This window comes from Lissotriton helveticus, chromosome 2_2 (genome assembly GCF_964261635.1).
Source record: "Lissotriton helveticus chromosome 2_2, aLisHel1.1, whole genome shotgun sequence".
NCBI classification, from domain to species: domain Eukaryota; kingdom Metazoa; phylum Chordata; class Amphibia; order Caudata; family Salamandridae; genus Lissotriton; species Lissotriton helveticus.
Window position 1 is genome coordinate 473,021,060 of NC_136060.1, and position 16,132 is coordinate 473,037,191.

The window sequence follows — 16,132 nt, forward strand, 5'->3', positions numbered from 1 at the left end:
TTCAATTCTAATATATGTCAATATTATTGTATTGACATGTTTATAATTTACTATCCTCGCTAACACACATACACGTTTTGTTGTTGCAAATATACTGCCTCACGTGCACTGCACATAAAAGCCCAATGTTGAAAGACAGTAGAGACCCTACATTCCCGAGTGATATGCCTCGTCCAACTGTCACTTTTACCTCTTGTAACTTATCATCTGCTTTTGTAATTTTATGTTCCTATTGTGAAGCGCTCTGAGTCTGACGCCTTCGGGTAAAGTCCGCGCTATATAAAGACGCATAAATAAAATAAATAAATAAATGTAGCTTCGCTGGCAGATTAGCTCTTCATCAGTGGGTTCCTAATGCGACACCCGCGCTCTCATACATTCACCAAAGCGATGGCTCCACCTCGTTTCCTTTATTATTTATTATTGCGCTTGAAATCTTTTTTTCACTCTCTCATCTTCGCCTCTGCGTTTCATCGCATCGGCACGGCCTCGCTCCCTTCCTGCTTATCGGTACCAGGCTCCACCCGGTTTTGTTTCCCACACATTTATCAGCCCTTTTCCTGAGAAAACGAAAGCTGCACCTAGAAATACTTTTAGCCCCGCCCACAATCTCCGACTACTCCTTGAACCCGCCCCCTATCGTAAATGAGTCCTTGGCCCCGCCCCTTTCCAGGCACAGCAAGCTCCTCCTATACATCGTTCCGTCCTTTTGCCATTGCCCCGCTGCAGAACGTCTACATCTACACCCCCTGTGTACTAACCAGTAAAGACACGCCCCCCGTCTGAAATCCTCCGGCTCCTATTTGTTGTCTTTTTTGGCGACGTCAGTGAGAGCCCGTCGTGGAGTGACGTCAGCGTGCGGCCGACGTGCAGTGACGTCATCAGGCTCGGCCTGGCGGTGGTGTTGCCGGTTCCTAATCTGGACTTTGAAGCTTGTGATGGAGTCGTAGGTGCCGGGGCCCACCGGAGCCGCCCCTCGCGCCCGCACCTGCCACCTCGGCGTCCATGTGAGGAGGCTCGGTCCCCTTTCGGCGGCATGGAGCGCCTCCGGCGGCTCGGCGCCTCGGAGACCCCCGGGGGGCCCTGCGCGTTCCTGCTCTGCCTCCTGCTGGCCGTGGGGCCCGGTGCTCGGGCCGCGGCGGCGGCGGGAGCCGGGTCCAGCGCTGCCGTGCTCGGCGCCTCGCTGCCCAAGGAGTGCGACAAGCCCTGCGTGAACGGGGCCTGCAACCCGGCGAGCGGGCAGTGCCTGTGCCAGGCCGGCTGGGTCGGGGAGCAGTGCCAGCACTGCGGGGGCCGCTTCAGGTGGGTGCCAGGCCGTTATAGGAAGCGCTACCCTCCATGGCTATGGAGGTGCCTTCCCAGTGTGTTCTTGTGGTTTGAGAGTCTGCCATTTATTGCAGTATTATTATACTTCTGCTTGTATTGTGTATTATCCTTTTACCTGTGTCTGGTACTCGTTTGTGACATGCACCTGTCACTTTTCTCTTGTAACACAATTTTCTACCTCTTACATTTTGTTTGCTTTCGATACTTGCACAAGTGCCACTATTGCCTACGTAACGTTTGTTCTTGTGTTGAGTGCCCTCCATTTATTGCAGTATTATACCTCTACTTATACTTTGTACGGTTTTGTAACCTGCACACATGTCACTTTTTCCTCCTGTAAGGCACCGTTTGCTACCTCTTGTATTTGTTTGCTCACGATTGAAAAGTTTGCCTCCTGTATCTTAACGTTTGCTTTTGTAATTTGTTCACTTGTATTGTTCTCCTCGTGTATCAGTTCTGTTCCTATTGTGAAGCGCTCTGACACCTCACCACGCTATCTAAAAACGCATAAAATAAATAAGGCACTGTCAGAGGTTGTTGGGTTACATTTCATTGGTCTTAGAGGGCACCAAGTAACTATGGCAAAAGGATAAGGAGACGACCTTCCCTGTGAAGGGGGCCTGCCATTGCCAGAGGAGCGGTACAACGAGGAAGCAGCCTAGTGCAGGGCATCTGTCACAAAGGACAACCGCCCCGTGCTCGGGGGTATGGTGAGACGGGCTCTTGTGCCAAGAGAACTGTGGCAGAGCGTTGATGAGGGTACCGAGAATGTAAGAAAAGGGGCACATAAGTATGTGCCACTTTTCAGTGATGGATTTTGTGTCAAGCGAGGGCATTTTGTTTCGTTATGAAGTTATATACTTGATGCACTTTCGTACAGTGCAAACTGAAATATTTCCACCCAATATCACAGTTTTGCCTGCTGCTCAGGCGATGTGCTGATTAACCTCAGGGGTACTTTATTTAACCCGGCAGTGTTTTGGAATCAGTTGCCTTATTGTGTTTTGAATTAAGGACTACAAGATTACATAGATGTTTGTACAGTGGGTGCACTAATCATCTGAGCTGTCTTGCAACTTGTAAGTTATCTTTCACGATGGCGAGGCATTCCTTCCTGCTTGGAGCAGGGATCTCTTTCTTCGCATACTCTGTTTAGGTGTTACATGAAGTGCCACATAGGGCCACTTCAGTGTTGTTATAATGCAAGCATGTAAAATGGCCACCAGTTATCCAGTAGTGAGCATCATTTGCAACAAAACCGAAGTCAATCCATTAGTAACCCTAGCGATAACTCATAGAAGGCCTTCGGTAATCAGTTTCTATACATGATAGCATGGGATTAGAGAAACCGTCAGATATGATAACCTTTGGTCTGAAGCTCCTCCTGAATCGAATGCCTTGGTGTGGAAGGAGTCCTGTTTGTGCACAAGTTCAGCAGACAGCATCTTGTGGCTAGCTGAGTATAGTTGTGTAGGCCGGAGGCATGCCAATTAGGTGCCGGAATGTTAAGAGAGTTGCTTATGTCAAGCTTATCTATTTCTCTTCTGCTCGTTGCCATCTTTAATTAAAGGCGTGTTTAAGCATGATCCCCACTGCAGTTGATGTTTAAGCTTACTAAATCATTTTTGCCAGTCCCTAATGGAGTGAGACAATCTGACGTTTATACATTGGGCATCAGAACATCATGCTAAATCAGATGGATGTGTGCGTGTCTTTTGTTTAATTTTCATGGCAAAGCACATTATCAATGTTCGTGCCTGAGGTGTCAGGTGCCATGTAATTTAAGTAGCTTTTCTAAAGAAGACATACTTTCTGAAGGGAGTCGTGCCGTTGATTTAATCTGATACGAAGACAGAAACTGAAAACTTAGAGGTTTTTTTGCTAGCAATTACGATGGATTCAGAATCCAAACTTGTGTGCACTTTTTTTGAAGCAATGTCGTAAAATAGTAGTGTATTTTTCTGATGTGCTCCATACTTTTTTTGGTTTTACTGAGATCAATGTATTTAGGGCAAATTCTAGGTGCTGACCAGGGTCGGCCAGTTTTCCTCCCAAAAATCTATTATGAGCCCCACACATCTCACGCTGGATAAAGCTGAAAGTACTATGTGCACTGTAATGTTTTTTAATACTAACTTTTTGTTTGCTTGGCCTGGCTACAGGAGTACAATAATTTTTTATGTCTGCAATAATGCATATATCAATTAAATTCTTTCTTTATTCCTCCTTCCAAAGACAGGACGTAAAAGATACACATGGATAAAAACATCATATAAAATCAAACTTATCTCAGCGAATACAAAGTCATTTTCTGTTTTAAAAGAATACATGAGCAAACAAATACAGTACTTTTTCTCGGAGCTAAGGTAACAGTGCAAAATGATTGGGTTCATAAGTAGCAGCAGATATTATCCAATAGTGCAAAACAACAACTGCAGCCATCAGTAGCAGCAAATATTATCCAATAATACGTGACTGATAAAATCAATCCTATAATAGAGGAGTTAGCAGCAGGGGTAACTCCAGTCTACGCCACCCAACTCTGTGCTGGTCTACTCTGCCCCACTGTATCCTTTAGCATTGCACGCTTTTTTTTTACTACTCAGACACTGCACTCAACTACACTCTGACACTCTACTTCATTGAACTCTGTTCCACTCTAGGACACTCTATTACACACTACTCTGCAACATGCAAGTATGCTTTCGTTATGTATTGGGCAATGGTCCTGAATCGCACAACCACCCCAAGTAGACAGATCATTTTGATATTTCACAAAACATGCCAGTATATTAAGTCACTGATCAATCTTTCCTGTTCCCCAGTAGCACTGTAAGAAGTTTTGCAGAGTGGTGTCTAGAAAGCAGGATAATCTCCACCATGTGAAGAGAGGTATCTATGTGTATTACCTGGTTGCAGCGGCACGGTGAGGAGAGTTGTCAGTGTTTTATAGAGCGTAAGTGTCCCAGGACCTGAAAGAAGGGATTCCCAAATGTCTTATGAATGGGACTGCTAAGGCATCATGCCCCAGAAATGCAACAGTTGGCCAGAACAGTGAGCAGCATCCCGTAATCAGTCCGCCACCCTCAGTTTCAGCTGTCTGCCCCACTTCATGGCGACACTGCCCTTGGCTAGTTGGAACAACATGGTAGTGTGCCTGCAAGTGTCTGTTAGGACATCTTTGACATACCCTAGTAAGCCTACCAGCAGGGTATAAGCAATGCGTACTTCCGTTATTGACTGAATGGTCAGTAATACTTCATTCCAGAAAGTAGCTACCCTTGGGCAGTCCCATGCCAAGTGAAGAAATGAGGCTTACGGCACGGCACATCTAAGGCAACCGGGGTCATCGGCCAAACCCAACTTACGTAGTTGCATTGAGGTGCCATATATGCGTGTCGGTCCATTGCTGATCATGTGTGTACGGGACCTTGCGATGTATCAGTATGGCCACGCCCCGTGACCCCCTCAGAAAACCTGGTGGAATCCATACAGCTGCAGGCAAAGAGCCTTTGTGCCCATAAGGTGCGTCTCTTGTAACATAAGAATATCCGCCCTCGCCCACTTCACGTGTTGAAGTATGGCCCCCCGCTTGACCTTGTCTAGAGCCCCATGAACATCCCAGCTTAGGATACGAAGACTACCCTGCACCACATGCCCACGCTCACACATTCTAGCCATTGGGGGTTGCATAGTCGTTCAACACGAATACTGAGCCTCGGTGGCGTGTGTGTAGCCTGTATCGGACTTATAATGGAAGTGCGACCTGAAAGCTGAAACAACCCCTTCCCAACAAACCCCCCCCCCACCCCATACCTCAACCCAAACACTGAAGTATCTGTCTGGGCCGGGGTGATCCCCGATCTCCAACAGGGTGATGGGCACCGCCAAAACCAATGGATCCCCAACTCACAGCCCATAACCATCTGGCAGGGCTCCCGCCAGCTCACACCTGACGGTAACATAAGCCCATTTCAGGACATCCAGGTACTCAACAATTAAAGTTCTGCCGCACAACACCGGCATCCTCCGCTAAGGTTCCAATATCTGATCTCCCAGGGCCGCCCCCTCTCGGGAGGCAGTGCTGCAGGACTGTGAGCGCCGTGTGGACCATGACCGTCTGGTACCCCTCTGCCGCTGACCACGGGGACCTCCCCGAGCCGCGTTGCTCGTGGATGAGTTCGACTCCCTTCCCGGTGGGGTATGAGGCCTCACCTGCACAGTTTTATTCGTCCATCGGAAGATCTCTTCTGGGCTATCCAAGAAATGGGTGCGGGAACGAAATACCACCCGAAGGCGGACCGGAAAGAGCAGGGTATACGGATGATTGAGCTCTTTCAGCCGTGCCTTGGTGGCCATGACCGACTGGCGCTGCTGCTGAACTTGCCGCGTATAGTCGGGGAATATCAGGATACGAGTGTTGTTGAAGAGCAAGGGTTCTTTGGCATGGGCCTGCTTCAAGCTGGTGTTCCTGTCCAGGTAGCTCAATAATTTGGCGATGACGGGCCGTGGGCGGGCCCCCACTGGAGGTTTCTGCATTAGTGCCCGATGGGCCCGCTCCACTACAGAGCACTTGGACAGAGACTCGGGAGGAAGCCAGCCCTCCAGCCAGGTCCTGAGGAAGCGTTCAATGTTTCTGTGAGAAGGTGGCTCTATATATACTGGACAATAAGGCAGTACAGTGTGTATAGAGTCCACAAATCCCAAAGGTTTAACAGAGGTTAAAGTCAGAACTGACCTTACTCCAAAGTGGTAGCTTGGTCGAGCAGTAAGGCAGTACCAGAGGACAGTGTAAAGCATTTGTTGTACACACTCAGTCAGCAAAAGGTTTCACACACTCAAGAACTGAACTCCAGGCCAATTATTATTATATTCTTAGATATAGTTGTTTTATTTTTAGAACCGACAGTTAACAAAATAAACTTTTCATATTAAGAGTACTCTCAGGTAATTACTTTGCAGAGGAGCAACAAGTTTGTACACACAATAATCACAGGTTAGCTAATGGCAATACAGTTCTAAAACACACTCTAGCATTGAGCTCAGTGGGTTTTCATAGGAAAGTGCAGTTGATTACTTTATGGATTACTTTGGTAGTTCCAGGACTAGATCTTGGATTCAGTCCTGGGGTCTAAGCTGAAACCAGATTAGCAAAAACGTTTTAGTTACAGTGATGATTTTTCCTGAATATAAAGCTGTTTTAAAAGTTAACACAAAAACTTTTCGAGGTGATTCTCACAATGGTATTCAATGGGAGGAAATTCAGGTTACAGGTAAAGTACGATCGCGTTACTTTTGTATCCCAGCACTAGTCTCCTAAGGCCAGCACTGGGGGCTTAACTCAAAACAGGTAGGTGATTGCGTTTCAGTATGTCGTACGATTTTTTTTAAAGAATATTTCCAGTTTTCAAAAGTAGACACTTAGAAGAAATTTCATAGAAAAGCAGACAATGGGTTCCTATGGAGAAAATACAGGTTATTAGTAAACCCGCTAGGGATTACTGTTGTGGTTCAGTACTGGGCTGAAAGGTACAGTACTGGCTTCTCTCCTGACCACAGGAGAGTATTTTCGAATTCGGACTTTGACAGATTTTATAGGAATATTTTAATTTGTCAAAACTTCACACTTTGACCCATTTTTTGACTCAAAAATGTTCTATGTTATCCAATGGCAGGTAAGTGAATTACCGGTGTCCAGGTGAGTACTTGGTTGGTGAAGTTAGGGCTCTGGGCATAGACTCAGGGGTCCCCCAGGGTTAGGTGAGTACAGTTAGTTCAGTCCCAGCGGCGCATGGGCGGCCGGGTGCAGAGGTAGGTAGGCCCTATGTTATCCAATGAGGGAAAGCGGGCCTTCGGTTGGTGGCTGCTGGCTAGCAGGCCACGCGGCTCTGGGAGCTGGGCTCCTGGTCACTTGTTCTGGGCAAGGGGGGAAGTAGGATAGGGCAAAGAGGTCACAACCAGCGGCACTCGGGCGGAGGGGTGCAGGGTGCTTTTGAGCCGTCGGGCGCTCAATGTTATCCAATGAGGATCTTGAAAAAGGAACAAAGGCTGCAGGCTCGGGGACGGTGACTCTCCAGGGGCGACCAGCACTTCGAGAGGTAAGTTGGGATGTTGGAGCACAGATAGGTATCCAAAAGGGAGGCCCAGGGGGCTGTAGGGCACCGGGTGCAGGGGTGTCTTTGGGTGTCGGAAAAGCTTACCCTCGGCAGGTCGCGGTTGGGATGGCCCCTGAGATGTGTTTCTTGTAATAAGACCACTGCCGGGCCTAGACGCTTTATGGCCTGTATCACCAGTCCCCTCTTAACTTTGTCGCCTAGCCCCGCACATTCCATGTCAGTATCTGCAGAGGCGCTACCTCCAGGGTCAGACTGATTTGCATATAGCCATGTCTGAACTGGGGTGGCAGAGTGGGCTAAAGAACGGTGATGGATTAAACCCAGATCTTTTGACTGGGTGTGAGTGTTTGATTGGTTCAGATGCTCCGTCCATCACCACCCCCTTTTGTACCGCTTTTGGCCGCCATAAGTGTGGCAGGGTATGCTCAGACGTGAGTCCCTTGCTCACTTTGCCACTGGATTCAAGCAAGCCGGGCTGAAGACGGCTGTAATGCCAGAAACCGGTCCTCGGAAGCTTGTTTCCGGTCCAGGGAAGGCATGGTGTTGCATTCTGTTGTACATTTCATTCTGCCTTGCCCTTTCTCCTTGTTTTCCCTCTCTGGATCTGCTGCCTGGAATGTATGATGCGTGCCTGCATCTTACATCCTGGGTTCCAGATTCCAGACCAACTGTATCACAAGACCTGTACCTGAACCTGTTAAGATGTGCTGTGCTTCAACTCTTGCTATTATATTAAAACTTTCATGAAAGTCAACTTTAATCTGCCTTGGATCTTTTTACTGGCGACGAGGTAAACCCTACTATTTCTGCCACCATCCTTGGAGCACAGGAGCAGAAAATTTTAATTTTTGGAACCAATTTACAAAGGAGGAAACCTGGGATACATCAGTTTGTCATCCTTGACAACACCAAATATTACTGAAACGTCGATTTTGCTACAAATTACGACATACCAGCGTTTTCCTGCTTATTTTAAACATTTCATGTCTTCAGCAAAAAAACGAAGACCACAATTTTCACAACGAAAGAACATCGCTTCTACCTCCATAATCGGCGCTTTTCCTGGCGTTTCCACCACTTCTACTCCGGCGGATGGGTGAAGTATAAAACTACTTTTCTTCAATTTGAAACGTTTTACACATTTCTTCTGGCGCGAGGCTTTTGCCAGCTCGAGACTTCCTCTGTTTCACGCGCTGTGTCGTCATCACGCGCTGCGTGATCACGTGTAACGCTTCACGCGCTGTGTCATCATCACGCTGCACGCCTCAGCGCCATCTTTGTTTCTATAGCAACGGAGTATACACTCTCCGTTGCGCTGAAAAACCGATGTCTCCTTAACGTTTCCACACGCCGGAAGAAAAAAAAGAAACTGCTTTTACACGCCGGAACGGATGTCGATGTTCTACTTAATGTTTCCACACGCTGGAAGGTAAAACAAAATACATTTACACGCCGGATGACAAAACAATACTGAAATAACTTTATTATCGCTTTTATTCCATATTCAAGTACTCTTACCGTTTTTTTTTTACATTCAGCATCTAACGAGAGGATATTTACTTGTGACTGCTATTTTACTATTTAAAAGGAATACTTTAAAACTCTTTTAACTCTTATGTACGTTATCATTTTGTGATATTTTTTTTTTTTAATCAAAAAAAAAAATAATAAGAGCAAGCTACAATGCAGTTTGACCCACCCTCAAAATTTTTGCAAACCAAAGGTGATCCACCCATCCCTTGGACCAGATGGAAAGAGGAATTCTTTACCTACCTTAAAGCCATGGATGGCGAAAGAATGTCTGCAGAAAGAAAAAAAAACATTTTCTTACATTGTCTTGGCTCAGAAGGACAACTTGTCTTTAGAACTTTACCTCCTGTGAGGTCAGGTGGTGATTCAAATGTTTATGATGAGGCTGTACACAGAATAGAGGGAAGGTTTAAACCAGTAACTAGTGTTGCCTTAAACAGGTTTAAATTTTATACCAGGGTACAAGATGAGAATGAGTGCTTTGATGATTTTTTAACTGCTTTACGTGCACTTTCCCTTCATTGCAATTTTGGTCTTATGACCGACGAAATGATTAGGGATCAAATTGTTGTGCATGTCAAAAGCAAGAAAGTACAGGAGCAGTTATGGATTTTAGGGGATCCTAGTTTAGAGACTGCCATTAGTACAGCTAAAGCATTGGAACAGTCCGACAAATGGATCAAATCTTTAGACAAAGCCTCTACTCAAGCTACTCCGTCCATTTCCACGGGTGAGGTTAGCACTGTAAATGTCAAAACTCAAAATTCCAACAAATATGAGGGCAAAGGTAAACAATTTTATTGTTTTAGATGTGGAAGTCCGGATCATATTGCCTCTTTTCCACAGTGTCCTGCTCTAAATAGACAATGTAACAAGTGTAATCGCACTGGTCATTTTTCTAAATATTGCAAAACCTCTGCTAAACCTGTTAATGATTACAAGAAGTCTTCTTATAGTACTCCCAGACGTACTAATAGTAATGTATCCTATGTTGCGGAGAGAGAGGATAATAATCCACTGGTTAGAGAGTCCGGTATTGTAATTTCTATACAATCTTCATTCGACATGACATTAGCAGATACTTTGCCTCCTCCAAAGAGTTCAGTGAATATTCTAGGCAAAACTCTGGAACTCATGGTGGACTCCTGTTCACCGTGGACCATAATCACTCATGATTACTGTGTAGAGTCATTTGGTAACCTAATTGATGTTAATTCTTTGTGTGAACCTGATATTGATGCCTATAATTTTGATACTTCCAAAATTAGCTTTATAGGTTTTAAAGAAGTCCCTATTATTGTAAAAAATAATTCAGCCATTATTAAGATGTATATAGCATCTAAAGGTGTGAATGTTCTAGGTTGGCGGGACCAAGCTAAGTTGGGGATCTCGTTAAATCCTAGGTTGAAAGATCCTGTGTGTGTCCTTGCCATAACAGATGGGGACTATGACTTGACATCCATGTCTAAAGAGATATCCATCTCTTTTCCCAATGTTTTTTCTGAGAAGCTTGGAAGATTGAATGGTTTTACGCATAAAATCAAAGTTAAACCAAATACTGTACCCCTAAAGCAGAAGTTGAGAGGTGTTCCCATCAGTGTCAGAGAGGAGCTCAGAGTCATGCTTGACAACATGGTTAAAGATGGGGTCATAGAAGAGGTAGAATCCTCAGAATGGGTTTCGCCTATTGTTTTGGCGATTAAACCTGACAAAACAATTAGGTTGTGTGTAGACCTGAGAGCGTTAAATAAATGTTTGGTTACTGACTGTCACCCGTTACCCAACATAAATGAAATGTTGTGCATGCTTGACGGTGCCTGTGTGTTCTCCACATTAGACCTAAGGTCCGCATACCACCAGATAGAGCTCACAGAAGACTCAAAACACTTCACCGCTTTTATCACTCCCCATGGATTGTTTCAATTTAAAAGAATGCCTTTCGGCCTAGCGTCGGCCGCTTCTGTTTTCCAGAGGGCAATGTATCACATATTCAGGGATCTGAATGTATATGTCAAATGCTTTCAAGATGACATTCTTGTCTTTTCTAAAAATATCTCTGAGCACGATTGTCACCTTAGAGAGGTTTGTTCCAGGTTGGAGAAATTTGGCTTGACCATTAAAGCTAGTAAATGCAAGTTTTTTTGTAAGACGGTAGACTATTTGGGCCACTCACTTTCAGGGGATGGAGTTGTACCAAAAAGAAACCTTGTTGATGCTATTGTTAAGGCCCCTTCCCCTGACAACAAGGAAAAGTTGCTATCTTTTGCAGGGCTTTGCGAATATTATAGCAAATTTATCAAAAACTTTGCTAACAAAATGGAGCCTCTCAGAGAACTTACTAGGAGTTCTGCCCAATTTATTTGGTCGGAGAAGCAGGAACAAGCTTTTAAACAAATCAAAGAGGAAATCGTTAATGCTCCTACTTTGAAGTCCTTTTGTGTCAACAAAAAGTGCATTATTACTGTTGACGCCAGCCTTTATGGCATTGGTAGTGTGTTAAGTCAGTCATCTGGTAAGGATGAATGGTGTGTTGCTTTCTCCTCAAGGACCTTATCTCCCACGGAGAGAAGGTACTCGGTAATTGAGAAGGAACTTCTGGCCTGCATTTGGGCTGTTGAGCACTTCAGGAATTATGTTTGGGGAAATCGTTTCGTACTACGTACGGACCACAAACCGTTGGTTGGGATTTTATCTCCTGGAGGTGGATGGAACTCCACTGCGCGCATAGCTCGTTTGTCCTCACGTCTTCAAGAGTATGATTTCGATATTGTGTATGTTCCTGGTAAATGTAACGTGACTGCTGATTTTCTTTCAAGGTTTCCTTGTGAAGATGCTCCAAACACGGATAATGACATTGATGTTGTTGCTTCTATTGGAGATTGTGTTTCCAAGGAATTCATCTCGTTACCGGAGGATGAATGGTTTGTTGAACTTGGCAAGGATGTGGTCTGCCAACACCTGTTTGATTTTGTTAGGAATGGTTGGCCACCCCATAGGGGTGTTTCTCCGGATATAGCTCCTTTCTGCCAGGTTTCATCGGAAATTGATGTGTTTTCTGGTTTGCTGTTCAAGGCTGGTAAATTAATTCCACCTCAATCCTTACAAGAGAAGATTCTTCGTCTCGCTCACCAGAGTCACATTGGCATGTCATCGATGAAACGCCTAATTAGAGAGAGCTTTTGGTGGCCGGGAGTGGACAAAATGGTGGATAGGCTGGTGAGAGATTGTTCGCATTGTGTTAACAGTGACAAAATGCTTCATGTGACCTCAGCTCCCCTCAAGCCTGTGTCTTGGCCCACTTTTCCATGGCAGAAAGTGGGTTTTGATATATCTGGCCCATTTAAACAGTTGCCCTGTAATGCTCGGTATGCCTTAGTTTTGGTAGACTACCACTCCAAGTGGCCCGAAGTAAAATTCGTTAGCTCTGTTTCTTCCCAATCAGTCATTCTTTTCCTAAAGGAGGTCTTTGCCAGGGAGGGATTTCCTGAAACCTGTGTCACAGACAATGGTGTTCAACTTGTGTCAGATGATTTTGAGAAATTCCTTAGTGCATGTGGAATCAAGCATTACACCACCTCTCTCTATGAGCCTAGGGAAAACGGCCAAGTTGAACGCTTTAACCGTGTTCTCAAGGATTGTTTGAATGTTGTGCAGACTTCGGATGATAGTTGGGTGGATGTTGTGAGGAAAAGATTGTGGACATATCGTATCACTCCTCACTCTATTACAGGTGTTAGTCCCTTCAGACTCCTTAAGGGTAGGGAGCCTCCTTCTGATATATGTCCCTGGTGGATTAAAAAACTTGATGTAAGACTTGATGTTAATAATTCTGGTTGTGACCTTGCTGCTGTGGCCAAACGGGTTGAAAACAAACAACTACAAATGAAAACCATGTTTGATTCCAAAATGAAAACCAAAGATAATGACTTTGTGGTGGGGGATTGGGTACGAATTAGAAAACCTGGTTTTTTGGTCAAGGGTCTTTCTAAATTTTACCCTCCTATCAAAATTGTTAAAGTCTTTAAAAACAGCGTTGCCACACAGGATGGTAGAGTGTGGAATGTCCGCAGAGTGGCTAAATATTGCAATCCTGAAAATGTACGTTGCTCTTCTTCCTCTACTCAGCGTAGTTACCAGAGGAGACCTGATGTGTTTCCCGTTTTGCCTCCACCCAGTTCTGTTCATCTGGATTCCTCTGTTGCCTCTAGAGTTAAAATTTCCAATAGGCATAAGAGTGTTCCCAGCAGGTATCTAGATTAATGTTTTTTTTTAAGGGATAAGATGTGTTGCATTCTGTTGTACATTTCATTCTGCCTTGCCCTTTCTCCTTGTTTTCCCTCTCTGGATCTGCTGCCTGGAATGTATGATGCGTGCCTGCATCTTACATCCTGGGTTCCAGATTCCAGACCAACTGTATCACAAGACCTGTACCTGAACCTGTTAAGATGTGCTGTGCTTCAACTCTTGCTATTATATTAAAACTTTCATGAAAGTCAACTTTAATCTGCCTTGGATCTTTTTACATGGCTTGGCAGTTCGGGCTGGACTGTTCCCATGAGGCACAGGGTCAGACTGATTTGCATATAGCCATGTCTGAACTGGGGTGGCAGAGTGGGCTAAAGAACGGTGATGGATTAAACCCAGATCTTTTGACTGGGTGTGAGTGCTTGATTGGTTCAGATGCTCCGTCCATCACCACCCCCCTTTTGTACCACCTCCAACCTTCCAGCCAGTCATGTGCTGCTTCCGGCTTGTCAAAAAACCAAGTCTTGTTGTCTGCCACCACTCTCAATCTCGCCGGGAATAACATGGAATACAATAATTCCTTCGCTCGCAGTGCTTTTTTGACTTCTATGAAACACTTTCTTCGGCGTGATACTTGAGCTGTGTAATCCGGGAAGAAGGCAATCGTTGAGTTGTGCACCTGAATTGGTGGAGAAATTCTAGCCGCTTGGAGGATCGCGTCCCTGTCTCTGAAGTTGAATAGCCTCCTCGGTTGGCCTTTTTGTCAATACCATTTGCTTGCTTTTTTATTGGATAGCTTCCTCTTCATGTGTTTCTCTTTTCCGATCATAACTTCCTGACCATCCTTTTGATTGAATGACTTGTATCCTTCCACTGCTTCCTTTCAGGGAACCACTTTTCTTCTTTCAGTTCTGCTTCCCCAGTCAAATTCCCCCATCCCAAATTTGTGTTTGAACTGTTCAAGAGAGCAGACTTACAAGATCAGCTGTGTAGTTTCAACCAAATTGTTTGAATACTCGTCTGAGCTCAGGCCATATTCCTAAATGTATATTTTGGCTGATATTGGTTGTAAAGCAAAATTACTACTGAAAACACGTTGTTGCTTTAAGCAACAGTTTTTATGTACTACTTTCACTTCGATGTATAATTTACATTTATTAATCTGCTCTCCATGGTTGCTTCTTAATGGATCTAGTCGGTGCATTTGCTTCTAAAGCATAATGCTTTTTAAAACAATTTTAAGTGTGTAACTTTGCCCTGTTTGTAATGCAAAATTGAACCCGTCTTGGAGGTTGCACCTAAAGCATCATTGTTTGCTGAAAACGTATGTAAACTTGTAGCCATCCCTCCAGTTTTATTTTTCTGAGATATTCATCTGTGATTGGTAGTGTAATTTCAGCTACCTTCAGGTTGGTCCTAAATCGTTTCCTAATAATATAGATTGCAAAACAGAAATTTGGCAAACAACATTGATTTTGAATTTACTTTTACTAAACTGTGTGCTTCCGACAACAATTCAAAGAATTGTAAACTTGGATTGTGCTGGCGTCGCCGGACTTCAGAGAGAAACTATCTTGTTAACAAAACGATTGGTTAATGAGCTTGTATGCCCTCTTCTGATTAATGAGCTTGTATGCCCTCTTCTAGATAATGAGCTTGTATGCCCCCTTTTGGTTAATAAGCTTGTATGCCCTCTTTTAGGTTAATGAGCTTGTGTGCCTGAGGTACTGGGTTTTTAAGAACCGGCACAGAACCGGTAACCCAGCGGTGCCAGGGAATCAACACCCAGAGACCTCGGGTTCTTCCTGATCCAGACCTACAGAAACTCGGAGTCTTCTAGGTGAAGTCAAAGATTAGTTTATTGGCTGCAACCAAGGTAACAAGTGTCCTAGAAGTACAATACAGGTATGTTCTCAGGAGACTGCACACTTTTACAAAGTCAGGCTTCTCTTCTTATACACAATTTTGGGCCTCGGGCAAAACATTCTTGGTTGTAAAGTAAATTGTTAACGTACTTTTAAGACCAAGAGAAAGCAGAGTCATGATGACATGTCCATATTTCACTTCGTGCTGCCTACAACAAATCAAATCAAAAAAGCTTTATTCGATATTTACATTGAATATCATAAAAGCATTCATAATATTGGTTAAAAGAAAATCATTTTGCAGTTATAACACGTAATTATCATAAAGAACAATATATAAAGTTAAAAAGAGACATTTTCATAAGAATTAATTTTAAGAAGAACACAATATTAGGAACAGGCTAATATACAATAGGATCTTTAGCTAATTACCCAATCAAGTTGTACCTGCTAACGAATTTCTAAATTTAAGTAGTAATTTTAAAAAGTATTCCATTTTGCATATGACATCCTTGTCCTCTAGCTCTTGTAAGCGTTCCAGAGCATCTCTGCAAGACCTTAGTCCCCATCTTTTCAGCAAGGGTCTCAATAAGGATTTCCTAGGGGTGTTATAATAGGTACAAAATAATATAGAGTGAATGTTTGATTGAACAGAAGTGTGATCACAGGGGCATAGGCTCAAATTTCGCGACCAATCGTTACATATCGGAAAAGTTATTAAGCGAAAAAAAGAGCCCAACCTAAATCTTGTAAGCAACATTCTTGTAAAGCAGGAATAGTCAGTGGAAAGATATCGTTGTAACCCCTTATTCACGGTGATCCTTTGATAGGCCTGGATTGATTTATTTAATTTCTGAGTCGCCCACCTTTTGTCTTCTAGGTAGTCCAATAGGGTCTTTCTCAGATCTTTCCTTGAGATGTTTTCCAATGTCGTTGGGTCGGTATAATACTCAGGCCGATCTATGTCTTGAAACATCTTTTTAACATATATCAGCCATTTCATATGTTTTGCCCCCTCCAATTTAAGAATATCCATTATTATATCTCGGT

The 16,132-nt window shown here is 44.1% G+C and overlaps 1 protein-coding gene across 1 annotated transcript in view; it reads left to right on the forward strand.

Moving 5' to 3' along the window:
* Nucleotides 1-698: 698 nt before the first annotated feature.
* Nucleotides 699-16,132, forward strand: part of ATRN (attractin) — an 800,866-nt gene continuing 785,432 nt past the window's right edge. Inside the window, exon 1 of the mRNA XM_078678722.1 lies at nt 699-1,302. Within this exon, the coding sequence (XP_078534848.1) occupies nt 1,037-1,302 (266 nt within the window). The 5' untranslated portion in view covers nt 699-1,036. The remainder of the gene's footprint in view (nt 1,303-16,132) is intronic.